Source organism: Sprattus sprattus (assembly GCF_963457725.1).
Source record: "Sprattus sprattus genome assembly, chromosome: 17".
Lineage (NCBI taxonomy): Eukaryota > Metazoa > Chordata > Actinopteri > Clupeiformes > Clupeidae > Sprattus > Sprattus sprattus.
In genome coordinates, this window is record NC_137915.1 from 29,327,613 (window position 1) to 29,355,193 (window position 27,581).

A 27,581-nucleotide genomic window follows, 5' to 3' on the forward strand; every position below is an offset into this window, starting at 1 on the left:
ACTGGGATAAACTCTGCGTACGAGAAGGGGTGGTTTGTCGTTCGGTGCATGACTCCGTAACCCATGACACTGTGTTCCAGGTAGTGGTGCCACGGACCCAGGTTCAGTCCCTCCTCCAAGCCTACCACACACAGATGGGCCACCAAGGGCAGGAGAGGACCTTGTCCCTGTTGAGGAGAAACTTTTACTGGCCGAAGATGAAGGAGTCGGTGGAGGCCTTCGTCCACAGCTGTCCACGCTGTATGCTTTTCAAAGCAAGACAAAACCCGAAAGCCCCCTTAGTCCCCATACTGCCCAAGGCTCCCCTTCACACCTTGAGTATGGACTTTCTGACGCTGAGTCGGCCAACGGACCGCTACCAAAACATCTTGGTGGTGACCGACTTGTTTACCAAGTACGCTTGGGCGATCCCCACCACTGACCAGACCGCCATCACCACCGCCAGGGTTCTTTGGGGCACAGTGTTCCAACCTTTCGGTTGTCCAGAGACCCTCCACTCCGACCAGGGCCCGAACTTTGAATCAAAGGTCATTCAAGAGCTGTGCCAGCTGTACGGTTGCCGAAAGACCCACACTACGCCATACCACCCGCAGGGTAACGGAGGATGTGAGAGGTTCAACCAGACCCTGCTGAGCCTTTTGGGGACCCTGGAAGTCGAGCAACACAGTAGGTGGGTGGACCATCTCCCTTTCCTAATACAAGCCTATAACAACAGTGTACATAGTACCACAGGCTATGCCCCATCCTACCTGATGTTTGGAAGACATGTGCGTCTACCCATGGATCTGCTCCTTGGGACGGCACCGAGAAACGGACCCCAAAGTACAACAGAGTGGGTGAGTCAACACCACCGACGGCTCCAAGATGCCTACAGGCAGGTCACCGAGCATTTAGGTGCTGCCGCTGCCAAGAACAAGCGCCTGTACGACCGGACAGCCCAAGACGCCCCCCTGCTGCCTGGCGAGCGTGTGCTGGTGCGAGACTGCCGACGGCAAGGTAAAGGGAAGTTAAGCGACCGTTGGGAGGCCACACCCTATGTGGTATGCAGCCAGCGACCTGACCAGCCTGTCTACACTGTGCGGCCGGAAGGGAGGCTGGGCCCTGATCGGGTACTACATCGCAACCTGCTTCGTCCCTGTCCAAATTACCCAGTACCGAGGCGAGAGTCGCCAGTGAGACCAGCAGTCCCGATACCACCTGGGATGGGGTGGGCAGCAGTGCCTGTGAGACCTGGACCGCCCGCAGACGAACTGGACCCCCTGGCACCGCCCAGACGTTCCCAACGGGACACCCAGGGCCAGCCCCCGGAGAGGTACGGTAACTGGGCCTAAGAACACAGGTTCTAGGGACTAGAACCCAATAGTGGGGGAGGATGTCACGGGGTGACCACATTCAGTTGGGGAGGAACCAACCGTCAGGGAGTTGGGTTCCTAGGGGTGCGCTGAGAGCGTAACACCAGCTAGAAGCTACCATGTAAACAAACCCTGGGTTTAGCCATTGATTAGGCTAACTAGCTTCAGCTGCGCAGCCAACATCAACTCTTCTGTCTAATTAACCCTCTGATTGTGAGCTCTTGAAAAGCAACAGGTTACCACCAGTATGGAGGCAGATTGGGAAGGAGCAGACAGGGCCAAGGAACAAGGACTCGTAGGCGAGACGGCGGCCCAAGCAGAATCCGAACAAACTGATGACAAGCCGGGCAAGCTACTACCCAGAGCATACGGAGTAATTGAAGCTGGATAGCGCAACCCCTCGCCAGTCGCATTCACAGAGAGGAACCCCGGAATAAAGGTTACGAATACTGCTAAGAGTGGAGGACGCCCTAACTACGTGAAGCTAAGTAACCTGTCTCCTTGCCAATCAGAAGTACCGTGTATCGCTGGTTTACTGTCTGCTAACGGTTGGCCAGTTATATGTATCTTTTGAGGACGCTACCGCTGTCATTTGTGTGGCACGAACTCTCTCTTTGCAACATTGTTGCACTACCCGCCGGATCGTGGAGCTATTGCCTGGACTGTCTATTTATATGAGCAAGTAAGCCCCTGTGTTGGGCCCCTATGGACTGACTATTTGCTGTGGCATTGTTTACACCTGAAAGTGCCATTGTTGAAGTGACGTTGTGTGCCGTGTTCCCCTAGAGTGGTGTGTCGAAGTGTTTGCACTAATTGACTGCACTGTTGTTAGTGTGGCCTCCCACAACAGTTCCAGGCTTTACCCATGATCTGTGTATGCTACATCCGTGCCCTGCTAACTGAGTGTAGAACATGTTTGACATCAAATAACTTTCTTCGGTTAGCTTCTCACAGCCCAGGATCCCCTACTGGAGGAGACGAGGCGAGCGGCTACCATCAATTGCCCCGACCACCTGTAGGAATTGCAACAACGGCTGTGCTACCCTAGACTAAGCCCGCACTGCTCTTCTCCCCGCTTCCCTGCCATTAATCCCACAGTCTCCTAGGCTTTGGAGCTCTCTCTCCCCCCCTCTGCCAAAGCCTCACGAAGTGCCCTCACATCAAAGACTTTTCTCTTTTTAACTATTTAATAAAAGAATTACTTTTAACCCTGACTCTCTGCGTCTGCCATCTTTTTGGGGTGAAGTTACGGTGTGCTCCTCAGAGTAATAGTGGTTTAGGTGAAGTGGAGGCTCCAGTGCCCCCCACCTGTGACAGTAGCGTATGTAGCCCTCCCACCAATGATATGGCTCATTTCAAGCTCTGCCTCCCCTGCCTCCTATGACTGCACGTCCCTGGGACTAACCACACGAGCTTGTGCGCTCTATGCTGCATTGTAGGTCTACATATTAACAGAAAGTTTGAGTTGAGTTCAGGCGCTGTCGTCTTCTCTTCTCTTCTCACGTGGGTCCCACAATCACATCTAGACTGTGTGTGTTAAATATCCAGCGAGCCCGCAGCAGATTGAGGAAGCCACTGCGCTTGAACCCCTGGGACCAGCCGCTGCTCTGACCTTTGACCTCTGGCCAGCTGAGGACCACCATTGCTTTCACAGAGGTGTGCCATGCTGGAGAACCATGAAGATACCACGCTACAGATGAGAAATGCCACTCCAGACTTACCAATACACCTGTCGGTGAAATTGAATGACCTCAAAGGACCGTACGGAACCGAAGAGCCACGATTACCAGACCAGTGGCTCTGCATCGCCACTGTCACCCGAAGAAACAGGCTTTTACCAATTGACAGTGCTCAAATACTACAGAGGCTGTATTTAACCTACATTTAGCAGAGAATGCAATAGCTTTGCGGAACACAGCAGGCTTGTGTAACATTGAGCTGAGATTTAGCATAAATGTAGAATATGTAGTAATTATACTAATAGAGGCTAATAATAATAACAATAACAATACCTCTAGCCTACTACAACTAATGATGGTTATTATCTATAAAACAATCAATCTCTTTGGGATTGGTTTAAGTACTGTTTATAGACTAAATGTGGCCAAGTTTTATGAGTGGGCAAGGTCCAGGGGTGCAGTGTTGCACGTTAAACAAAGGTTCAATGAAGGAAGTGTGTACCATTAACCATCAGTTCGTGAAATGAATGCATGTGGCCTGAAGCCTAAAAATGGTTGCTTTATGGCGGAAGTGCCCGAATACTGTCCTGATAGTCAACAATGTAAGCCAGTAGGTAGGCTGAGTGTACTGTTTGTAACCAATCACAATGTACCATTGCATTTGCGGGGCGTACACGTTGGTGACTAGAGGAAGTGAGAAATTGATCAGTGTATCCAAAAGGGTTTATCATGTCACATTCATCCTAGATTCTTTAACCGGCATGTAGTGCGAAATATTATTTTAAACAGCTAGTGATTAATTGCCAACTTTGCTAATATTGTCTTCCACGGAACTACGAAATCAAACGGTAAGCATGGGGCGCGTACAACGTTACCGACCAAGATGTGTGCTAGTTAGCCGTATATTGTTCATGTTTTGCTGCACTAACGTTCGCTTTCGTCAGCAATACCAGCATTACACGTACCAGTCTATGTGTGGTTCCTCCATAAAGCCTTCACTGCGTTTAAGTTTGACAGTGTTTGTGTTGAGCCTAAAACACGACTAGCTTGCTATGCAAAAACATGGGAACAGATCATTTTAGGACATCTGTCCGCACATTCATTCAACTTAATCAGCGTCTTGATTTATGTAGTAGTACTATGTCCTTTTTTCCCATCCAATCGTTTTGCCATTTGTCTTCATCTACCCTACATGTCTAACGTTAACTCTTCCAGTATTGCAGCGATGGGGGAGGTAGAGTTATCCTGCCTGGCCTATGTGAAGATGTATCTACACTCTTGCCTGTTTCCCCGGTGCAGCGTTAACGGCCTGCTGTTATCATCCAGTCCAGTAGGGGGGCCTTTATGTGTTACAGACTGTGTGCCTCTTCTCCACTCGCACCTGCCCCTGGCACCCATCACACAGGTTGCCCTCACACAGGTAGGCCAGTGCTGTGATTTTGCAGGCTGCCTACTTGACATCTGTTGTATTATTTATGCTGGTAAATAACAGCATCGGTGTCATTACCATTCCTTTGTGAATATGGCTTGAAAGTAAGTGCTGCCGAACCATGTTATGGCTACTATGTTGACTTTGGATATGAATAGAAACTGGTCATATTGCGATTCATGCAATGACTTTTTTTTTTAGGTGGATGTATGGTGTGCACAGACACAGCAGAGGATTGTGGGATACTATCAAGCAAATGCTTGCGTATCAGATAGCAGGTACTTTTCTTTCCCATGAACACACATTTCTGTTTTTCATAGTTTCGTTATGTTGAGCTCAAAATATATCTAAATATGTTCTGAGCCTTCAATTTTCACCTCTCTTGCAGTCCAACACCTTGTGCCTTGAAGATAGCAGACAAGATTGCGGAGCAGTGTAGTGGAGCGGTGCTACTTATGGTAAGAATATGTCTGTTTTATTTTTTCTAACACTGGTAGCACCAGCCTAATAATTTCTTCAGTTTAGTTCATCCATAATCAACTACTACTGCCCAATCCTAATTAGTTACAGGTAGTAAAGTTTGTTGAAATGTGCAATTTTACTGTTGGATGTAAAATAGATGGATTGTTGGGCCTACTCAGCCTTACCTTTGTTTGTTTTTCAGATTGATGGGGCCAAAATGTCCCAAGGATACAGGGTGCCTCCCATAGTGATGTATGAGCGCAAAGACTCCCGCTGGACACTGAAGGACAAACACATGTAAGACATATGCATGCACCACATTAACCAAGGGGGAGGGAAAATTGAATGTGCATTTTTGAAGAACAGAATATACAACAAGATCTCGTAGTGTGCAGTTAGTTGACCTGAAAGATTCAACTCCCTGTTGCAGTTTGCGCAGGCAAGTGCAAAAGGTGTTATCAAAAGCCAGTGCACACCGACCACTCTGGTTTGTCTGAGAGGTGCTCTCCATTTACTACCAATCAAACAGTGGAATGCATTGTCACTCATACGGATCCCCGGTGACAGTGAATCCAGACAGTTGACATTGAGAAAAATGTCTTGTGCGCTGTCAGTTTCCAATACTGACAGGTGGAGATGTTTGAGCTATTCATGAAGTTGTTAAATGACTGGTGGAGATGTTTGAGCTATCATGAACTCGTTAAATGAAAACTGCTCATGTTAACATTGTTTCCTCTCTCAGGATAATGCTGAGACAGTGGGAGGAGACTCGTTCAGTAGCCAATCAGCTGCTTGACTCAGGAGACCACACGCTTTTGGTGGATTTTGACAGTCATTTGGATGACATAACAAAGGACTGGACCAATCAAAAACTGAATGCCAAAATAGCAGAACTGGCATCTCCTGTCAATGGGAACGTGTGACTTGATGTTCGGGTGTAACAACAGACATTTAATAAACCTCATGAAAAACTAATGTGAAATGTTCTGAAAAACAACTGCAATTTTAAAATGTTTTTTTTTTTTTCTCCATTAATTAGATTTGTGTTAATATACTGTGTATTGTAATGCATTAACAGAGGCTGTTTGTTCCATCTGAAATACTTTTATTATATTTCAACTAAACATTCTAAAGAACTGTCAATGAACAATTATGTTTTGGATAAATAACAAAAAATCATAGTTCTCTGCCTTTTAATAAAACTTAACTAGCAATTGTAGTGGTAATTAGTAAGTACACAATATGAGACCAAACTAGATCTACAGACTCCCTGTGGTTTGTGCAACTGTACATATTGACATGTGTTTAAGTGTGCTTTTAATCTACATTTTGACCAACAAATAGAGTGTCTTGTTTTCTTCCCACATGCTGAAAGGGTCTGACTGGATTATATGTCACTATGTAGGATGGAACTGAGCACTCAGGTATTCCGCTGCCTGTGAGAGTGACAAACAGGAATTCGTACAGTAAAACACAATTTCAGTACCCATAGCACAATGTTAAATCTCCTGTGGTAGTGGAGAGGGGGTACCACACAATGGCCTCCAACCAGTTGCACAAGGAATTTAACATCTTGTCCTGTATTTGAAATCTGCTTTATTTATTTTAAATAGCACAGATTAATTACGAAGCGAAGGTTTACCTACATAATTTAACCAAATCACCTAGTGATATCTTCTTGTCTAATTAAAAATAAAATATAAAATAGAATCTGTCTGGGAGAAGAGGATGGATTTTTGCTGTAAAAAAGAAACCAGCACATTCTTGGGATTGCAATAGCCATGTTCAATCACTAAAAACGTAAAAGTCACCAAAAAGGACATGCTACCCTTACTTATAAACACAACAGTAATCAAAATCATCATAAACAACACTATACGCATAATAATCACAGGCCTTTTCACAAAGAACAATTATACATTTTGAATTGCAATCTTGGTTAGTGAGTGATGCATTACATCATAAATACACATTCATGCCACATCAGTCAGATATCAAGGTTTGCATTCTTCCTCCCCTCCTGCGTCAGGCACGAAGAGACAAATGAACACCAATTAATCTCATTCAACAGTTTCTACAGAGACTGCTCTGAATGTAATGCCTATTAATATGTAGAATGTGGCGGTTGACAATAGTGGTCATTCATGTCCATATTTTCTCTCCTTGGTCACTCAACCAACCAGCCTGATTCTTCTGAGAAGTAGGACAAAAGTGCTTCAGGTTGGGATAAGTTTAGGGTTCCTAGTTAAGTGTTGTTATTTTTTTGCCCTTTTCCCCCCAGAAGATCTGGGCAATCTGTTTGCCTTGGGTAAACCACTCTGTGGAAAGTGCATTAACAAACTTGGTTTCTTCCTGAAGGGTAACATGTAGTGCTTGTGCCGTAGGTAATGCTTCCATTGATAGACCAGGGTTCTGGGCGATCACTCAGGAATGATAGCGTCAAGGCTAAGGTATCTGAATGAGATTGAGAGTGACTTCTCCAAGTGGTGACTGACTTGCTAGGTTTTGAAAGATGGACACAGACTCCCTGAGCGTGTCTACCTCCTTGATCTGTTGTTCTGCCCAAGGAAATGAGATCTGGTCAAAGAAAGAAAGCACAGAAGGATGAACTTAAGGGGGACGTCACCTTTTCTGCACAAAGTTGTACAAACACATAAAAAGAATTGTTACAATGTAATTACTGCAGCATCATTTCTTATCGTGGACTCTTTAATAACTGTTTAATGCACTGATCATTGCAGAGGAGTCTGGAACTGATTCAGGCTAAGTTGCCGTTTACTTACGTTCACAGTGATGAGCTTAGTGGCAGGGTCATCTGTATTGAGAAGCTCCTCCCCAAAGCACATGGTGATGCTGGTCTGTGGAGGTGGTCCCCCAGAAGTTTGATAGTTTTGCAGTTCTATTTCCCAACACAAAATGCAATTGTAAACAATAGTACAAAGGCAAACTATCCCTCAAATAAATGAGTGATTATGGTCAGGGGCGGATCTAGCCATTTTGGGGCCCTAGGCAAAATATAGACATGGGGCCCTCATTTTTGAAACACGTACACAAAACAAATAACCATCCCAATACTCTTAGAATCGCAATAAACCCATAGTGCATGCCACTCAACTCTCCACAGTAAAATCAGTTTCAGATTTCTCCAGCCTTTGCCAAAATTACATGTTTATTACTCAGATCAAACGAGAGCGAGAGAGAGAGAAAGAGAGAGAGAGAGAGAGAGAGATTAGAATTTCCATTCTCTGCCGTGTTCTTTTAGGAAGGCTGATACATTTTTCCAGTCGTTCGTGCCGTCAGTGCAGAACCGCTGCTTATTGCAATCGCCAAACAGCCGACAACAGAAACAAACAGCGCGGCCTTTCGTGTTACTGTACACAAGCCAGGACCTCTGGATTTTTTCGCATTTTTTCATGTTCAAATAGTAGTGCGTGCTTGTAAAGCGTCTGCCCTGTTTGTTCTGGGCAAAATCTCCTCGTAATTGCACTGGTCCTTTCTGTACAATTGAACAACGCTCGGAGTCTGTAAACTTTTCTGGCCAATGTGCAGGGTCATTTTCACCGAGTCGCATACAGATCCTTCTGCTTTGGTTTGAAGTAACGTTATTACGCGCTGCGCGCGTTACTACGTCATCATATTCTGGACTAGTCCAATGCACAGAGGAGGGCATGTGTGCTGGAAAATTATTATTTAGGCATTAGTTCGGCGTTATGTTGAAATTTTTGTTATTTTTTTCTACTAGCAATGTGTGTTTTTTTTTTTTTACTTTACTTAAGTAATGGCTGGGGGGGGTCAGATTTGGGGGCCCCTAATAAAGACAGATTTGGTTGGGGCCCTAGGCACCTGCCTAGGTTTGCCTAATGGAAGATCCGCCAGTGATTATGGTGTACTTTGTACTTAAACTGGAATATAGCAAGCAGACACACTGAGACCAGCGGTTATCAGAGTTCCCTCACCTTCTATAAATTCCTTCCTGCTGAATACCATCACTCGCTCTACAGTACGCTCCATCTTATTGAGGGAGGTGGAGGAGGGAGTATGAGGCCCCCTCCAAAAGACCCGCCCTTGGCAGCAGCGCTTGGCATACACCCCACTTCCTGTGGATGTCAGCATCACACCCTTCTCCATGAAGGGCAGCAGAGTGGAGATGGCCTGCATGGCTGGTTCAGACGCCATTGAGATGGGAGGATCTGGAAGGGGGATCCGGTGGAAAGTGGTCTGAGATGATGGGGGTGGCGGGACTGGAGGCACAGGCATATAGGAGATGCGGATGTCCTTGTCCTGAACCTCACGCCTGAGCATCTCCTGGCCCAGGTACTGCACAGAAACCAGGAAGGAGTGGAGCACTGCCAAAGGAGAAAAGCAGGGGGTCTGGTTAAGTAAGATTGCTAAGACACGAAGAACAACAGAAATAAGCTTGTTTGGTGGACACTCCCTTACCTGTGGAGGCAGCGGGGGAAGTCTCAATTGTAACGTTCAACTGGATTTCGTTGACTGCAAGAAATAGGATTTATATGAAACTCACTTGCATTACATGTCATCTCTAGATTAGATTAGGTCTGTGTTAGAATGAGGTTAATGTTATGTGTCAAATCAAGAACTGGGACATACGGCCATCACTCTTCATGGTTACTGTGGGCTCAGTGACTTCTAGAACTTGGGTGTTGAACTCAGTGACAGCTTCCATTTCCTTTATGGAAAAGCAGAATGTAAGGTCACATATGTAATTACTGAGACTCATGAGAAAATCTAAAATAGCATAACATAACATAGAACAGTAAATTGCAATGGCTTATTTTGGGGTGGGTAAGAAAACTCACTATGTTGATTTCTTGCACTGCTGTGACTTGTTCCTTTATCATCTTGGCGGAGAGCTCCTCCTCGCTATCCTCGCTGTGGCTCCTCCTCCTACTCCTCCTCCTCCTCTCAGACACTTCCTTCATCTGACCTGTTTTGACATTCCCCAGCCCTGTGCAAGAGGGAATTGCGTGCATAGACAGTGGTTTCCAAGGAGTCTAATTGCAGTTGTGTAACTGGACAGATAGCATATCACCATTGCAGTTTTAGAAGCGATGGCAACATTTGTACTTTGTGGCCTACACTGATAAACCCCTTCAAGAGCAGTAGTGCTAAAAATGCTTCCAAAACTCTCCCTGTGATGCTTTGAGATACATGTTGAAATAAGTGCAGGAAAGAACGTAATTTACAGTATATGACCTAATTATTATAGGGAAATATTCTTTGCTTTTCTGAAAGACAGGAGAAACCAAATTTAACAGAGTTCCTGTCCCCAAAATATGTTCTCAACAATGCAAACATAGTGATGCTCATCCTTTTGTAGTATATTTTAATAATTCATAAAAAGAACACATGTTTCTTTGGCATCTACCAACTGAGACAACGGAGAAAGAATGCCAAAGCATTTGACCACAGAGAGACTATGGTGATGAACAAGTTAATCTACTCATTTTAAAAGCTTCCTGTTTCCTGTGGTTAGCAGTGCTGATCTCAAGGCTAAATGAACTAACACTGCTCACTGCACTGCAGCGTAATGTTTGCAAGTCTGCCATGGCTTGATTAAATCATCTTCCATCCAATTTGATCCATTCCATACATCTTAATGTAACCAGATCAAGTCCATTATTATGTGTACTACACTGTCTAGTTTAGCAGCCACTACATGACAAGAGAACAGCAATTACATTGCGTGCGATCAGCTGTACCGAATAATAAATAGCCTAAGGGTTTGTTGTTGTTTGAGTTTGCCATCAGGCTGATACTTGACACCGTAGCCTGAGCATTACAATGATGTCCCAATGTTTACTGTAGACCTACCCTACTCCAAGACTATGGCAGCAGGTCTGTTTGCACTCATGGGAACACCACAGTTTTGTAAAGGTACATTTAGTCAGAAGTAGGTTATAGGAGCAATCTAAGAGTGATTGTGAATAAAGGTATAGTACAGTTTAGGTATTACTTCTTACACTATGCGCAACAGATTGTAAGAGTGTGTGCAGGTGTGAGAACCAAGGTACGGTTAGTTGTGTTGCTACCTTGCTCAGAGATTGGGACCAGCCGATACACTTTGAACGGCTCTGATATATCCAGCTGTGATCTTTCTGCAACCTCACAGAACTCAGGGCTCTTGTTGAGCGCGCAGCGAAGACGAGTCTTCCAGGATGCAGGGTCGGAGCGGCCAGCGTCAGTCAGCTTTCCCTTAAACTCAGCCCAAGCCTGCAGAGAGTTTTGGGTTAAGCACGCTAGCCATTGGGAAATGTGTTTTACCAACTTGTGAGTGTGGGGGTGGGTCCGTGGTTACAATGTTGTACAAACTGTTACTTCACATCCCTGTTTCTTCATAAACACAAAAACCAGCAACTTCTCAAGCTGCCTTGAGTTAACATGACTACTACCACGATATTTACCTACAGACAGATGTAGTGGGTTGGTTAAGTGCTCAGTGAACACATGGGGGTATGGTGTTACCTTGAAAATGGCAGCATCTTCTTCGCTGCGGAAATCTTGTTTGCCTGCATGTTTCCATGGGATGCGGAACATAGTCTTTGCCTGGTCATCCCACATCAGACCTGGATACCTTCCACTGCTCACCTGTGGAGTTCACAAAAATACCTCTAAGAAAGGGGCTGTCTGTGTCTCCCCCTCTCTCTCTCTGACACTCCACACATACACACTCTGAGACAGTCCCCTCTGAAGTGACATACAACTCACCTGCTCCACCATCCATGAGCGAAGCCGGCGCGTGGACCGAATTCCCGAAGGCATATCTACGATCAACAAAAACAGTTTATTGCTTTCAAGGCCGTATGACCCGTTTTTTTTTTTTCATTTTTCCAATACAATTCTCTAGGCTAAGTATTGTCTAACATCAGCTGAAAATGACTATGGACATGAAAGAGACACATTTTGACTATTATGTACAAATTAAAGTATTCATGTTGAGAACATTTAAGAGCGTTAGATGTGCTAACTGGTTCATTTGGTCTACCATGAGCTATTTATGTGCACATTTAAGTATTTATAGAATTTATGTTGAGAACATTTTAGAACGTTAGATTTGTCAACCTGTTGTTAACTATGGTTCATTTTGTTTAAAAATAAGGTCAACTACTATCTACAAAATATATATTTTTAAGGTCTTCGTTAACGTAATCTATTGCACATATTCAGGCGTTACAGTTAAGAGTCACTTACCAGACTCAGCTTCGGATCCTTCGTTAGGATAGAACTGGACCGCTAGCAATCTCACCGTCAGGGAAGTTCCAGTCTCCCAGACCTCAGCTGTTTTGAAGTAGACTTGCCCTTTCCCAGAAATCACGTGACATCGCGGAAATCCAAAGCAGGTCTCTTTTACCATCGCTAGATGGGGCTGTTTAAACCTTATGGACAGGTCGCTGATTTTGTGCATTTATTTACCAAAATGTGCCTTTTTCATTTTTATTTCACTATTTGAGGCAGCTAAGTATTCAAATCCCGTTGTGCAATGTGCACCAGAAGGATATCTCTTTGAATCTGAAATCAATAGTATGGCTAGATATCTCATTCGTGGACGGTAAAATTCGACAGATGTATGGAAGGTGTATCACCCAAAGACGTTTGTGCTGCTTCTGAAGTTGGTGGCTAAGACACTCAGCAACAGAAGAAAATCATTTTAAGAATTGGTTTTATTGTTTTTATTTTACACAAGATAGATTTTTACTTTCATTGAATGATTCTATTTCAGTTGCTAAAACACATACAAAAACATATTTATTTGTGTATTTAGCTAATCGTGCTCCTTATTTCCTTTAAAAAAAAATATTTAAAAGATAAATGCTTCCAAAAACATTATGAACAGTTATTTCTTCCGGGGGACCTTGTCTCCAAGTGGAATCTCCTTCAGTTTCTAAAATAGAAAAACAATCAGAAAATCAGTACACCAGACAGGGACGTGCACAGGAATTTTGAAGGGCAGTTGCTCTGCCCTGGAAAAAAGGGGCAACACATTTTGTTTTGTCACAGCCACTGCCACGCCCCATCATCTGATCGCAGATTTTGCCAATATCATTTTAAACTCTCACTAACCGCCGCTTCCACGCCCCCGTCATCTGATCGCAAATTTGCCAATATCATTTTAAACTCTCAATAACCGCCGCTGCCACGCCCCTGTCATCTGATCGCAAATTTTGCCAATATCATTTTAAACTCTCACTAACCGTTGCTGCCACGCCCCCGTCCCCTGATCGCAAATATATATATTTCCTTCGAAGGGGCAACTTCAGTTGAGGAGGGCAAACGGGCAGTTGCCCGAGCAACCTTAGCCCACTCCTGTGCACGTCCCTGCCACCAGACCTCCACATTGAATTGAAAAACACTCCACAGATTCCTCCTATGTGTCTAGTCACTTGCCTTCAAAAGCCTTGCTTGGTGCATGTTCTGGTCTTCTCCCTCTCCTGGCCTGAGGTCAATCTGGTATCTCCTGCAGGCCGCCGTCAGCTCTGTCTCATCAAAGAGTGGCGCTGGATCCAATGTGTGGTTATTGATGAGGCTCACCAGATACTCCCGGTAGTGTTTACTAAAAACAAATCAAATAGATAAAACACCCAGGGTCCAAAAAAGGAAAGGCATGCCTCCAGATATTATCGCTCAAGACGCAAAGCATGCTGAAGAACACTACATGTCATTTGAAGTCTCATCACACAGACCTATTGCAGAAGTTTAGTGAGGGAAGCATTATGGTTCCACTTAGTCAGTTACAGCTCTGATATACAGTCATGTCACTAATTCTGTGCTCTCTCTGTCCACCTCCACAGCATCTTGTCCCTGCTCAAACCAATCAGGCCTCTTTATACTATATGTCTGTTCCAAATATTTTCACCCAATTAATAGCCCCATTTATGAACTTTATCAGACAACTCAACTAGTCTCTTAGTCACTATGTCTTATCACTTCATTTAGTGGCTCTGATTTATGCCAATGTGAAATGTCTTGGTGGTGAAGGTGATGCCAACTCTGATGTCCTGTCACTCACTCGCAGAGTCCCGCCTGATCCGGCTGTGTCTGAACCCCACAGGGAGAGTCAATGTGCTGCCCAGCCTCCTCCTTCTGTTCAATCACTCCACACGCTCCTGAGAACAGGGATAGAGTGAGAGTGAACTACAGGTAGGGGGATACAATTGGACTGGAAGAGAGAGAGAGAGAGAGAGAGAGAGAGAGAGAGAGAGAGAGAGAGAGAGAGAGAGAGAGAGAGAGAGAGATTCTAACTGTTTATAGAAAACTGATGCTGAAAAGTGCTTTCCATACCAGTCTGAGTACAATTGGGTGGGTTTGTGTTGAATTCGACTTCATTTTTCTGTGGAAATATGGTGAAGTATTAAGAGTTTGTAGTCATTCAGTCAAACTGTTGCCCAACTTGCCCTGCATCGGCAAGTCCACAGAACAAAGTGAAATCATTAGATGCTAAGACGAGCCCTTTCCCTCTGGACTAATGGACTCCTTCACACATGATCTCAGAATCATGGACTCGTTCATAGAAGATCAAGACTCAAGGACTCCTTCACACATGATCTCAGACTCCTTCACACATGATCCAGACTAGTTAACTCCTTCACACTTGATCCAGACTCATGGACTCCTTCACAAATGATCTCAGACTCCTTCACACATGATTTCAGACTCATGGACTCCTTCACAAATGATCTCAAGACTCCTTCACACATGATCTCAAACTCATGGACTCCTTCACACATGATCTCAGACTCATGGGCTACTTCACACTTGATCCAGTTTAAATGAGCATTCATCCAGTAACTCTGACAGCATTAACACGTTACTGCTTAGCCACACTCCTACAATCCCCTACCCCATCATTTAGTATTTCCTCAGCTCTCTCTCTCTCATTCTACCTGGAGAAGCTCCTGCAGTCTCTTGGGCTCCCAGTCCCGCAGGTAAAACAGGCAGTCCCTGGGATGGTGGGCATGCAGGCCTGTGACAGAGCACTGTGCAACAGTACATCCAGTCTATGAAGGAGAGATACATCGTTTTTGTGTTTTATACAAGGCTTTTGTAGGGAAGGGACTTTATGAACAGACGACCCCCTTAGCTTTGAAAGAAGAACGGTTACCTTGTGGAAAGGGTTGTTGCAGCCACTGCAGAACTCATATCTACACTGCGTGCAGGTAAAGTGCATGCACCCCCCTCTGGTCAAGGCATACTGGTAGCTACAGCTGGGACAGACTGGGGAGGAATTATATGTTACAAAGTAACATATAATATAAGAGTCTATTAAGCAAGCTTTAAATGTGTGTTTTATATAGTTGTTGTCTCTGTATGTCTGTGTAACATCATGTCTTTCAGGTTTTGTATCCTTTAATGCTGTGTAACATCATGTCTATCAGGTGTATATGCTATAATGCTGTATAACATCATGTCTTTCAGGTGTATATCCCATAATGCTGTTTAACATCATGTCTTTCAGGTGTATATGCTATAATGCTGTATAACATCATGTCTTTCAAGTGTATATCCCATAATGCTGTGTAACATCATGTCTTCCAGGTATATATCCTATAATGCTGTGTAACATCATGTCTTTCAGGTGTATATCCCAAGGGACTCACCTATTCCATTGTCTCGCAGGTAGCCAGCGAGTCCCTGTCTCTGGTATTCTGGGTCATTCTCTCGTTTCCAAGCCTGGAACGTCTCACAGGACACATCCTCATGTTGATCTTCCCACTGAGAAAACAATAATTTAGACACTTTTACCAATGGATATCCCTTGGTAACTCATATACAGTAGTACAGGTATTCCATTCAATTGTACTTATATAGCGCCAAAACAATACACCAGGCGCTTAACAGGAAGAGACCTTGAGCAGAACCTCGGGACATTAGTGTTATTGTAGGACAGCTTAGTGGGTATGCAGTGTGCCCTAAGTTACTATTACAAGGGTAAGTAGAGCAAAGGAACTGAAAACTATGGTGAGGGTGGCAATTATGTGTATTGGAATTTTGTTTATGTTTACTTTTGATGAGTTACGTTTAATTATGTTGGCTGGCTTGGTGGATGGGGATTTTTAGTTATACAAGCATAGTAAGGGTGTCAGGATACAACTAGAAAATGCATTTCCTGAAGGAAATACCAGTGCATGAAATGCAAAGGTTAAGAAAGGAAGAAGAAAATAAAGAAGAGTGAAAGAAGGAAAGAAGAAAGGAAAGAAGAGTGGAAGAAGGAAAGACAAAAGGAAAGAAGAGTGAAGAAAGGAGGGAAGAGTGGAAGAAGGAAAGAAGAAAGGAAAGAAGAGTGAAAGAAGGAAAGAAGAAAAGAAAGAAGAGTGAAGAAAGGAAAGAAGAAAAGAAAGAAGAGTGAAAGAAGGAAAGAAGAGTTGAAGAAGGAAAGAAGAAAATAAAGAAGAGTGAAAGAAGGAAAGAAGAAAGGAAAGAAGAAAGGAAAGAAGAAGGAAAGAAGAAAGGACAGAAGAGTGAAGAAAGGAAAGAAAAGTGGAAGAAGGAAAAAAGAAAGGCAAGAAGAGTGGAAGAAGGAAAGAAAAATGGAAGAAGGAAAGAAGAAAGGAAAGAAGAGTGGAAGAAAAAAGAGATAAAGAGAGAGTGAAAATACTGAAAAAAAGAGTGATGAAGAGAGATTGAGTCTGAGAGAAAGTAGACTGAGAGGGATAGAGAGAAAGATGGAGAGATGGAGAGAAAAAAAAGTAGAGAATGGAAGGTGTCTTAATGTTCCTAGTTACAGTTAAATTGAGAGGGACAGAGAAGAGGTTCCTTTGATTTGGCGCAGGTGTCAGTGAAGCACAGGTGCAAGCCAGTTTAAAGACCCTATTATGATGTCATAATGGCCCAATGTAAGTAAATGGGAAAATTTAGATTTGTTTTTATTTAATATCTTAAAAAGTATAACGTTTAGAAAAGTGAAAATACATAGCATAAGTGTCCTTTACAAGACCTACACGACAAAGTTTGAATGAAGTTTCTACGTTAAGCGGTTCGGGCTGAATTAATCGCAGAAAAAGGTGAGAAGAATAAGAAGAAGAAGAAGAAGAAGAAGCCTAGGAATAACAATACAGGGCATTTCATGCACTGTAATAACTGACGTGGCATCACCATCTCCATTCTACATCCAGGCGTTGCAAGATACTCACAGGCTTCTTACACTGGGCACAGAAGCTCTTTCTACAGCTTTGACAGGTGACTTTGAACTGGTTACCATCGTAGATGAAGCCATTTGTACACTGAGAAGAGAAGGAGAAAAAAAGAGTAAATGATCAGTGCTAATCTGAGAGCTCACAAGGCACTGCCTGTGATGCATTCATCTGATTTGAGATCAGATCAGAGTGGATACTCACCTGACTTGAGATCAGATTGTGACTATATTAACCTAGAGGTGAGTGGATACTCAGCTGATTTGAGATCAGATTGTGACTATTTGAACCTAGAGGTGAGTTGATACTCAGCTGATTTGAGATCAGATTATAACTATATGAACCTAGAGGTGAGTGGATACTCATCTGATTTGAGATCAGATTGTGACTATATGAACCTGGAGGTGAGTAGTTACTCATCTGATTTGAGATCAGATTGTGACTATTTGAACCTAGAGGTGAGTGGATACTCAGCTGATTTGAGATCAGATTGTGACTATACGTCCTTGGATGTGAGTGGTTACTCACGTGAGTGCACCACAGGAACTTGGGGTCCTGGATGAGTGCATGCTCTGTTAGCTTCTTGTGATAGAGATCAAACACATCTTTTTCCAGGCAGTCCCGCAGCTAGAGAAACAAGAAGTGAAAGGAAGTGGTCAGTACCATGCAATGAGCAATATACAAGAAGTAAAATAGACAGGTAACTTGTTCTGTTGCATTCTCAATTCAACTGACTAATGACAGACTCATTTTTGTTGCTACTCTCCTGTAATCCCGAATCCCTTTCTCCCTCTCCTCCCTCCTCTACCTGAATGTCCAGAGTGGAGAAGTAGTTGTCCAGGTGTTCGGGGTCATTGATGTCTGGCTCCTCACAGTTTGGACACACCATGTCTCTGATGTGTTTGTCTCTGATGGCAATGGTGAAGTGATCCCTGAAGCACTCACAGCACATTAAGCACTGACATGAAGTCAGGGATTGCATCTGGAAGATGAAAGACAACAATGATAATGTGCTCGCACACACACAGACACACACACACAGACACACACACATATACACACACACACACACACACACACACACACACACACACACACACACACACACACACACACACACACACACACACCTTGTTGAGGGGGTATTTGCTGAAGCACATGTGTTGTTGAGCATGCACACACACAAACACACAGACACACAGACATACAGACACACAGACACACAGACACAGACACAGACACAGACACACACCTTGTTGAGCGGGTATTTGCTGAAGCACATAGTGCATGTGTTGTTGAGCATGCGTCGGATAAAGTCCCGGTCTTGGCTCTCTTTGACAGCCTGCACCACGTCCTCCAGAGAGTAGTCCATCCCCGGCTCCTGAAGCAGAGACAGAACCAGCTCACAGCGCCCCCAACTGGGCAGGTCGTAGAGCGCGAGCAGTCTGCGACACATCCTCTGCGACGACAAGTGGAGAGAGCGACAGAGTAGAACATCATCGTCTTTAACTTGCACTTCGACATTTTCTTTAAAAATGTCAAAACAGAGGGCATGAATCAAGATCTCCAACAAATGTTTAAAGAAATAAGAGACAATGCCATCACAGAATAACACCATCACACAAACAAATCCAGAAACTATTAAAGCTGGGAAAAAATATATCTGCAGAAGTTATCTGCAATAAAGCACACGCTCTACGAAGTTAAGTGAAGTCAGCACCAACCTGTTTGTCTGGGTTGTTGACATCGATGGGGGCCTCTGGCTGACTGCACCACACGCGCTGGTGAAAGGGCTCCAGAAGAGGCCGCTGAAGGACTGACAGAGCCCCATGTACATCACCCCCACTCTGCCTCAAGGCCCCTTCACATTGGACCCGGTCCTTGAAACCCAATAAATGCAGCTCCTGCATCTACAGCATACATATATATATCAACACACGCATGCACATCTACTGTATCTACACACTTGCGGAGATGTGCAATTTCAAATTGGGAATCATAAGTAACAGACACATCCACCGATCAAGCAAACCACCCAAAAATGATTTGTTTTCTACCATGGCTACTTAGTGATGGTTAGGATGTTGGGAGGTGCCCTTGTGCGAGCTTGTTCAAGTTACCTTGTCTTGTCTAGTCCTCAACAGCTGCCGCACAGCCTTCTCAGTGTTGCCCCCGGCTGTCAGCCACGCCTGTTTGGCCTCGGCTCTGGACAGTTGCACTTGCCCTCCTGTCACCCCTGCCTGGCCACTGCCCAAGTCTGAGGAGTCTTCACCCTGCTTAGCTGTGGCGCATGTTTGCTGGACAGACACAGCCATGGCACAGATTTCATCCAGCAGGTGGGGAAGTTCAGAGGTAATCCAGTCAGAGGGGTTGACATTGCTATTTCTGGAGACACAGAGGGCAGCATACACCTCCTCGGGACTCATTCCCCTCTTCTCCCCTTCCTAAGGCAGCAGAGTGATGAGAAAGACAAAGAGGCGTGAAGACAAATGACAAGAGAATAGTATTCTGAGACTAGTAAATCGTAGCAGATTAACAGATCCACCCACTCTGATATGATTGACAAGTTTCTGCCCCTCCTCCTTCATGATCTTCTGTGTCTGTAGTTGCATGTTCCTGGGCATAGGAGTGGGCGTCTGGGGTTTAGTGTTAGCGTTGGTTGGCAACGCAGGAAGGGGCTTACTGCTCTTGGGAGGCTCCTGACGGGGTAGGGTGCACATCTCACAAACCCCTGAGGGCCTGGAGTTGGCAAACGTGCAGTGCTCACACATCCACTAAGAAAAAAAAGGAATGTGGAGAAAGCTGTAGAACTGGGCTGTCAAGATGCTTCAAACACGCACAAGATATATCAGCGTACAACGTAGAAAATCTATTTCAAACAAACTGTAGACTTGAACAATGGTTAGAACATAGAAACAGGAATGATCTTGTGAACTCTAAACTCATATCTTGTGTATGTAGAAGAACCGAGGTATCATGCCGACCTCATTCTCTCTGGCCTCCAACTGGGCCGGTGGTGTGTGTGGAGATGGCGGATGGCGTGTGGGGGTGACAGAGGGCCGTGTGGCGAGACGAGGGCGTTCACACACTGTACACAACACACTGTTGCCAGGGTTCATCACAGTACAGCTCCTGCACTGCCACTCTGAGAGAGAGAGGGCAAACAGAAGCGATGTAGAATACACAGCGATACAGATCTGGGATTTGACAGAAACTACATGGCACAGGAGATGAACAGGCATGGAAACAAGGAAACACAGGTGGTTGGGTAACCTGTGATGGTGGAAGGCTGCGCCGATTCCTCGAAGCCCGCTGGGACAGCACTGGCCAAGCGTGGGCATTCACAACTCATGCACAACACAGCCTGGACATCATTTACTCGGGTACAGCGCACACACTCCCACGAGGACAGAGAGTGACTGGGGAAGCAGGATAGTTGAAAGATGAGGAAGTACAGGAGAAACAAACAGAGCAACAAATCACTCCTCTTGATACTGCATGCTGATTCATTAAAGATCGTGATTCATTTAAGACTAATGTGACAGCTTATTTATGTGCAAATGAACAGAGCGGGACTTTCAAATGGTGCAAAATTTAAGAGAGAAGGTGAAATGGTAGCTTCACTGTTCCGGTAGCTGGTAGCTTCATCTACTTTACTACTGCTTTCCAACAGAAAAAAAGACCTCTTAAAACATCAAGGGTATCCTCTGGATGCTAATCCATCTCGCTTGCACAAGGACACTGTCTAGCAAATGTTCATATTTTCAAAAGCTGGTCATGACATGGAATCAAAGGCAGCACGTTGTATCTTTGCCCTACAAGTACAGTAGTGTACCCTGTCTTTAAGCCTGTGACTATAAGGTGGGATAAAACACATTCTGAATAGATACATAAAACAAGATGAGTCTCTAACCTCAAAGCTGTCCCCAGTGGTGTGTGACTGATGGGCTGTCTGTCATGTGCCCTGCGACTCGGGTGGGAATGGAACAGCTGGTCACACTCAGTACACAGGCGCTGGCTGCAGGTGACACAGTGGGCAGACACAAGGGACACTCCACAGATAGAGCAGTTTTCTAAAAGAGGGAAACATTAGTAAGCCTGTCTGGACAGTAGTAGTCTGCCCTAAAGCACAACAGTATCTCTAACTAGCTCACGAGTGAGAGTTGACCAGTGCAACCGCGCTCACCCTGAACCCGATGTCGTCGGTGACTGGCTCTAACAGGGTGACGATGGCAGATGGCATCACAGGCGTCGCAGAAAGGCTTGGAGTCACAGGAGGCACAGAGAAGCGTGGACGTCCCACCACACATGTCACATCCTTGGGGGGGTCTAAAGGGGGACGCTGCGGGGGGATCTGACTGCACTCTTAGCTGGGCTGGTGGAGCGGGAATGGAGGATATAGCTATGGAGGCCAGGGCTGGGCTAGGGGTGGTGATGTTGCGTTTAAGTGGTGATGATGGAGGGGGAATAACCAGGGCATCAGAGATGACCTCCTATAAAGACAGACAGACAAAAAGATTGAGTGCGCTTGTGTGAGTGTGTGAGATAGAGAGACAGAGAGATGGTAGACACTAGGATGGTTCTCATGAATACCTCAGGACTATTCTGCTCAAGAAGGGCTGGCCCAACACTCTCAAAAAACTCAGGGTGGGGATGCACCTCCTTACATAAAAAAGCAAATACTTGTTATGCATTATCAGTACATTTAGCAAGCTTGTATGTGAGCCTTAAATTCTCAAGCTAATGCTGACCTTCACAAGCATGTCTAACTCTGTTCGCATCATCATGACTTCCACCGTAACCTCTGCCACCCTTGGAACATTAGGCTCGGTGACATCATCTGGAAAGCTAAGGCCGTCTGGGAGGTGACTGGTGTATCCATAAAGACATAGCACATCCCTACCACCCTGCCGAAAAGAAAACAAAACAAGTTTCATTTTGTGACAGGGTAGCAGAAAGTAGTATAAATGCAGAGTAAAAACCACAATCCATATCCCTTTCACAAATGCAAAGAATACATGTTTGTAGTCACACATTTTAGCTCTCAAACACAGATACGCTGATGACGAGTACTGTTACTCGTAGGCTTGGGGATCCTCATTCACCTTGACAGCATCCACAGTGGTCCTGAATACTGGGTTATTGTGCTTATTTACCTTGACAGCATCCACAGTGGTCCTGAATACTGGGTTATTGTGCTTGACACTGCGCCAGTATTTGGGCCGGTTGGGGCTGGTGAGATTACAGCCATATTTCTCCAGAATGCTCACTGCTTTCAGCAGGTGTGCACAACACTCCAGCACCTGCAGGGAGAGAGAAAAGGGTACAGAGATGAAGCCAAAATGGAAGTGAAAGAGTAAACAAGAAAGATAGCTGTCTTAATGTCCACAAACCTCATGTCTTGTCTGTCCAACAGCATTCTCTGACACCATGGTTTCAGCATTGATGTGTTTGTAGCGCTCAGACAGGGGGAGGGCCATCTTGGCCATCAATGTGACGTCTGCCCTTATTTCTGGGATGGAGCCTGATAAAGTCAGTTGGGACTCTGCCCTCCTTCTGAGCTCTTCAAACTGAGCCGAGAGTGCCATTATACTGCTACATATGGAGCTGCTGTTTCAGAAACACGATGTCAATGGAAAAATGTCAAAACACTTAATAACAAAAAGTCAAACTCACAGAAGTTATAACACAATAACTACACTCATAATGTACAGTCATGTAGGCCTCCTGCTGAAACGACTTATTGTTTCTTCTATTTTGGCCAAGCTTAGTATTTCTACAGTAAAATTACTTACCTACTAATTTGGCTGACTGTGCTTAAAATTTACCAGCTTATTCTTTGGTAGGCTACTATGGTATAAATCAGCTTAATTAACAAGAACTAACAGAGGCCAACTTACATTCACATGCTCTTAGCTAACTGTTATCGCTTTTTTAATACGACCTTTGTACAACAATTTGTTGACTTAAATTAGCCATGACATGCCACACTACACACAAATGTAGGCTAACGTTAACTGGAAAACTTACTAGCTACCCTGGCTAACGGGGTTGATATCGAAAGCTTGTTTACAAGTCACTAGATGTCGTTATTTCTGAAACTCAAAGGTTGTATGCGACACATTACCGTGAAGACTTAAAACGCGGTAATATTCCGAGTCTCCCCACTGATCCTGTGTCCAACTCGACTAGTCTGTCAATAAAAATTGAGATCTGTCTTTAAAGTTTAAGCCATAACCATATGTATCATGCTTTCAACCAGCGTTTGGGATGTTCATAGCTGTGAACATAATGCGGAAGTTCATGATTTCTCAAACTCGTTCGAAATGCTATCAGAAGACTTTACAGGAAAAGTTAAGGTGGTCTTTAGTCCGTTTGCGAATCTAGAAATGATCTGGTAGGCTAGAGCACTAAAAAGATATTATGAAAGACGATATTCATTCAGCCTACATTATGTTCACATTTCGAGCAGACTCATAATGACGGTTGCCTAAAATCAGCGTTTATATAAGTGCCAACATTTCTGACTTAGTCTACCTTAAGAGTTTGGGCTTTTCTGCATATTTAAGTATGGGAGGTGTCATCAGGTGCCAAAGATGAAATCGAAAGCTTTATCAGGAGGGAATTAAGGACAACACGGATTGCGACTTCCCAATATACATATACGAGAGAGAGAGAGGCTATTAAAAACAATTCTTTCAGATATTCACATTTAAGTTGACCATAAAAGTTATTAATATCAAGTCTCAACATGTCTAAAACCTCTGTACTCAAGATAAGTCGCGAGAACATAGTTAAGGTAAGAAAATTGGGCCAAGGCTATGCAGCAAGAGACAATTCTCAAAACGATGCTAACATGCTAGATTGCGATTTTAAAGTTGTTATATGATTATTTTAAACTTCGTAGGGCGTACTGCTATTAACAATGGCAGTGTGGGTATGCGTGCTGAATGCTGAAGTAACAAATTCAATGAATAGATATTTGTTGATAATGTTTGCAAACACACGATGAATAACCCTTTTTTGACAGACTCCATTCACCATGTGCACAATACAGTTTATTGCTTTTTGCTTTAAAATCCTTAGTCATCGCAGCCATTCGTAGCAATGGAAATCGAAAGTATAATTGGGTATTTCCCATTTCCTCTTGTCGTTGTTATAACGTAGTCAACTGCCAAATGTAAGAAAAGCCACTTGTAGAGACAGAAACCCTGAACTTTTATTCCATTATGTGCTTTTCCTACCTTCCACCCAGGTTGAGAATTATCGCCAGTCACTCTACCGCCAGGTAGGTAGCCTATTTGGGAGCGGAATTCACACAGCTATTACACCCCTATTAGCTATTAGATCTGTGCTGCTTTGTAAACTGAGGTTGACAGGCAATTATAAAATATTGCATTGCATTACCAAGAAGTTGTTGTGCTATAGGCCTATGGTATGTTCATTTTATTTACACATTGGAATTTCAATTTCATTATTTAGGCCGATAATCTCTTTTCAAACCACATCCCTCTGAAGATAGCACAACTGGACAACTTGCTCCAGGTATGTATGCACGCCAGAACATTACCTTAATTAAGTGTATTCATTTACTTACATAATTTTTGTTTCATTTTCTTTGCCCCACCCCTACTCTCAGGAGGATGCCTTGTGCATCACAGACCTCTCCTCCCTCCATGCCCCTCTGGAAATCCCCATCCCTGAGCCTCCAGTGGAGGATGAGGTCAGTAACACTGTAATCACTGTAGACATTTGAGTGAAGGGTTAGAGGCTTTTGTGTTATTAAATAAGGGCTCACATTATAGAAGCACTGAGATTTGATTTGTTAACTCACATGATCTTCTTAGGAGATGGAGACTGATAAAAATGAGGAAGATGAAAAGAAGAAGAAAAAAAGTATGTACTTGTTCCTGCATTGTATCTACCTTGGTTTAAACACCATTTGTTAAGTGCTATTCTTGATACTTCTCATTCTCCTTCATTTTGACCATCCCCTTTCAGCTCCAAAGTGTGGTTTCATCAAAGGAAATGAAAAAGTTGTGAAGCTCTTAAACATAGTAAAGCCAGAGATTGTTGCTCTGAAGGAGACCTGCATCACAGTAAGAACAACAACATTACAATGCAATATCTGAAAATGACAACGATGTATTAGGTCCTCACATTTCTTCCCTTTCATAGTTGAGGGAATTTTCTATAAAACTAGAAGGGCATTAGGAGAGACCAGACCCATGCCAAGGCCAAAGGTGCGCCAAGGCCAGCAGGCAGGCAAAAAATGCCCTCTCGCAATGTTAAAGAAAGGGAGACAGTTCCTGGATCTGCACACAAATGTAATGGGTTCTTCCTTGGCTCATGCCCCACCCCTCCACCACGTTTCATGGGTATCACATGGTAGTTTTTGCATAATCTACTGACAGACAAACAAATCAACAAATGGTAAAGAAAACATAAGGTCTTTGGTGGAGGTAACTGGTTATAGATAGCAATAGTGAATTGGCATTTTCCACAGGTCTTTTAAAAGGTCTAGCAGCCACCCCATATTTCATCAGATTGTTTTATATTTTAACATATTTGATTAATGTGCAATACTATACATAAAGAAAAGAAAATTACTCCAATTAAACTCCTTCAAGTTATTGGTTATCAATACTCCCAAATCACAATGATGTAAAGTATAAAAAAGTATATTATGATGCTCTGATCCTTCATCTCTTAGGTGTCCTGTTGGATTCAGCATCTCATTCCCAAAATTGAGGATGGGAATGACTTTGGGGTTGCCATTCAGGTACATTTATTTCTACATTAATTAGAAATTGCTGTAACCATCCAACATATTTCCTTTTTGTTACATTTGCATTGTGTCCCATTTGATCATATTATTGTTTTAATTTTATGAAGGAAAAAATACTTGAAAGGATAACTGCTGTGAAGACTAAAGTTGAGGGATTTCAAACCAACCTAAACAAGTAAGTGTAAAGGGTTCACTTTTTACATTACTGTTGAACTGTCCTAATTGCCTTTCTTTCATTACCTCGATGGTGTTCATTACCTCTATGGTGTTTTTAGATACTTTTCAGAAAGGGGCGATGCTGTTGCCAAAGCCTCCAAAGATACTCATGTGGTGAGATGACCTTTTTGTACATCTGATATATTAGTGCAGTGCACAGATGTGCAGCTACTGTGAAATAATTGAACATTACTAAATAGTTCTGGTTAAAATTTCACGCTATTTCTAACATGGTTCCCTCGTCCTTTCCCTTCCATGCATGTGCTACTAGATGGACTACCGTGCTTTGGTCCACGCGAAAGATGAAGCTGTGTACTCTGAGATCAGAGTGATCGTCTTGGACATTCGCGGCTTCTATGTAAGTAATCATACTGGGTTTGTGGAAAGGTGAAATATCTTATAATTTAATGATAGAGTTGAGGTAACAGGAAACATAACTGCGAGAATGTTTTTGTGCTTCACTTCAAGTGATTTTGTAATAATTTAGTTATGAGAGCCAGTAAAATGGAAACAAATGTAGAGGAGCGGAATGCACCGGAATATTGGGAATATTACAGACAGTAAAAACCTCCTGAAGCACATTACTCTGATTACTCTATTACATCCACATTCATGCAATCATCTATTCTGTAGCTTAGTAGCTGTAGTTTTATTCTCCAGTTACTGTTTTAAGTCATTATCTTTTTCTTTGTATCACTTTTTATAATAATTTGTCCTAATAGTATTTCTTCATTGGTCCATTGGTACAGCCCTCTAATTCAGCTTCTCTAATTTTAAAAAGTTGTTTATGCATAAATAGTACTTACCCCCTGGCAAAATTGAGCTCCACTGGTTGCCTGTAGCTGCTCACAATAAGTTCAAGTAATTTATGCTTGCTTACACAGCGCAATCTGCCCCCACTTAATAATCTTTGGATAAAAGCGCCTGCTAAATGACTTAATGTAATGTAACATAATAAACTGTTTTTTTTTTTTTGCCCAGGCTGAATTGTATGACATCATCAGCAAGAACCTGGAGAAAGTAACCAATCCAAAGGGAGAAGAGAAACCCTCCATGTATTGATGTTTAAACTTGGATTTCACATTACCAGTGATTACCATACCCACATAACTACAGTTCCTGTTTTTCTTTCTCTCAATCCATTAAAAAACAGCCTTGGTACAGTACAATTATGATTTGGTCTGCTGTGTAGGAGTCACTGCCACTGGTTCAATTCATCAAGATGATCTTAAGATCACAAAATACTCATCACAAGCAGGGATATGTGAGCTTCATTCAATTCCTCTAAATCACACATTCAAAATGCATGCTTAAAGGGCTGAAAGGGTATGCTGTTGTTCAGCGAATTCCTTGATGAAAACACCAAAGTTCAAGATAGCTTGTTATGAGTAATAGACTTGTAGAAGACAGCTTAGCGAAAGAATACATTTATTCCGAAGCTAAGCACAGTAACCTAGGCACATCATGGTCTTCTACGAGGAACACCTTCTTCTACATTCTAGGGCC

The 27,581-nt window shown here is 43.5% G+C and overlaps 4 protein-coding genes across 5 annotated transcripts; 2 read left to right on the top strand and 2 right to left on the bottom strand.

The window, feature by feature from the left end:
* The first annotated feature begins 3,747 nt into the window (after nt 1-3,747).
* emc9 (ER membrane protein complex subunit 9) lies at nt 3,748-5,891 on the top strand. The gene is made up of 6 exons (XM_080855198.1): nt 3,748-3,879; nt 4,247-4,451; nt 4,662-4,738; nt 4,849-4,918; nt 5,125-5,219; nt 5,665-5,891. Exons 2-6 carry the CDS (start codon nt 4,257-4,259, stop codon nt 5,843-5,845), a joined length of 618 nt encoding a protein of 205 aa, XP_080711324.1. The 5' UTR covers nt 3,748-3,879; nt 4,247-4,256; the 3' UTR covers nt 5,846-5,891.
* Nucleotides 5,892-6,501: 610 nt separating this feature from the next.
* On the bottom strand, nt 6,502-12,209 carry irf9 (interferon regulatory factor 9). Its single transcript, XM_080855197.1, has 10 exons — nt 12,135-12,209; nt 11,652-11,707; nt 11,409-11,531; nt 10,976-11,156; nt 9,743-9,891; nt 9,534-9,612; nt 9,363-9,416; nt 8,879-9,268; nt 7,706-7,821; nt 6,502-7,499 (listed from the first exon to the last, which is right to left on the bottom strand). Exons 2-10 carry the CDS (start codon nt 11,703-11,705, stop codon nt 7,368-7,370), a joined length of 1,278 nt encoding a protein of 425 aa, XP_080711323.1. The 5' UTR covers nt 11,706-11,707; nt 12,135-12,209; the 3' UTR covers nt 6,502-7,367.
* A 289-nt stretch (nt 12,210-12,498) lies between these two features.
* LOC308377972 (E3 ubiquitin-protein ligase RNF31-like) lies at nt 12,499-23,334 on the bottom strand. 2 transcript variants are annotated; one of them, XM_080854759.1, is made up of 23 exons: nt 23,199-23,334; nt 22,465-22,681; nt 22,228-22,374; nt 21,823-21,978; nt 21,665-21,733; nt 21,258-21,564; nt 20,985-21,144; nt 20,345-20,490; nt 20,056-20,216; nt 19,621-19,845; nt 19,192-19,515; nt 18,796-18,981; nt 18,324-18,530; nt 17,880-18,053; nt 17,600-17,698; nt 17,072-17,161; nt 15,539-15,653; nt 15,043-15,155; nt 14,825-14,938; nt 14,223-14,271; nt 13,951-14,047; nt 13,329-13,494; nt 12,499-12,825 (listed from the first exon to the last, which is right to left on the bottom strand). In XM_080854759.1, exons 2-23 carry the CDS (start codon nt 22,657-22,659, stop codon nt 12,778-12,780), a joined length of 3,348 nt encoding a protein of 1,115 aa, XP_080710885.1. In that variant the 5' UTR covers nt 22,660-22,681; nt 23,199-23,334; the 3' UTR covers nt 12,499-12,777. The 2 variants fall into 2 exon arrangements, with proteins under 2 accessions (XP_080710885.1, XP_080710886.1); XM_080854760.1 differs by having other exon boundaries at nt 22,465-22,678; nt 23,199-23,322.
* Nucleotides 23,335-23,678: 344 nt separating this feature from the next.
* psme2 (proteasome activator subunit 2) lies at nt 23,679-27,222 on the top strand. The gene is made up of 11 exons (XM_080854847.1): nt 23,679-23,870; nt 24,327-24,359; nt 24,554-24,616; nt 24,711-24,794; nt 24,919-24,967; nt 25,073-25,170; nt 25,785-25,853; nt 25,967-26,034; nt 26,135-26,189; nt 26,347-26,433; nt 27,057-27,222. Exons 1-11 carry the CDS (start codon nt 23,823-23,825, stop codon nt 27,135-27,137), a joined length of 735 nt encoding a protein of 244 aa, XP_080710973.1. The 5' UTR covers nt 23,679-23,822; the 3' UTR covers nt 27,138-27,222.
* Nucleotides 27,223-27,581: the final 359 nt, after the last annotated feature.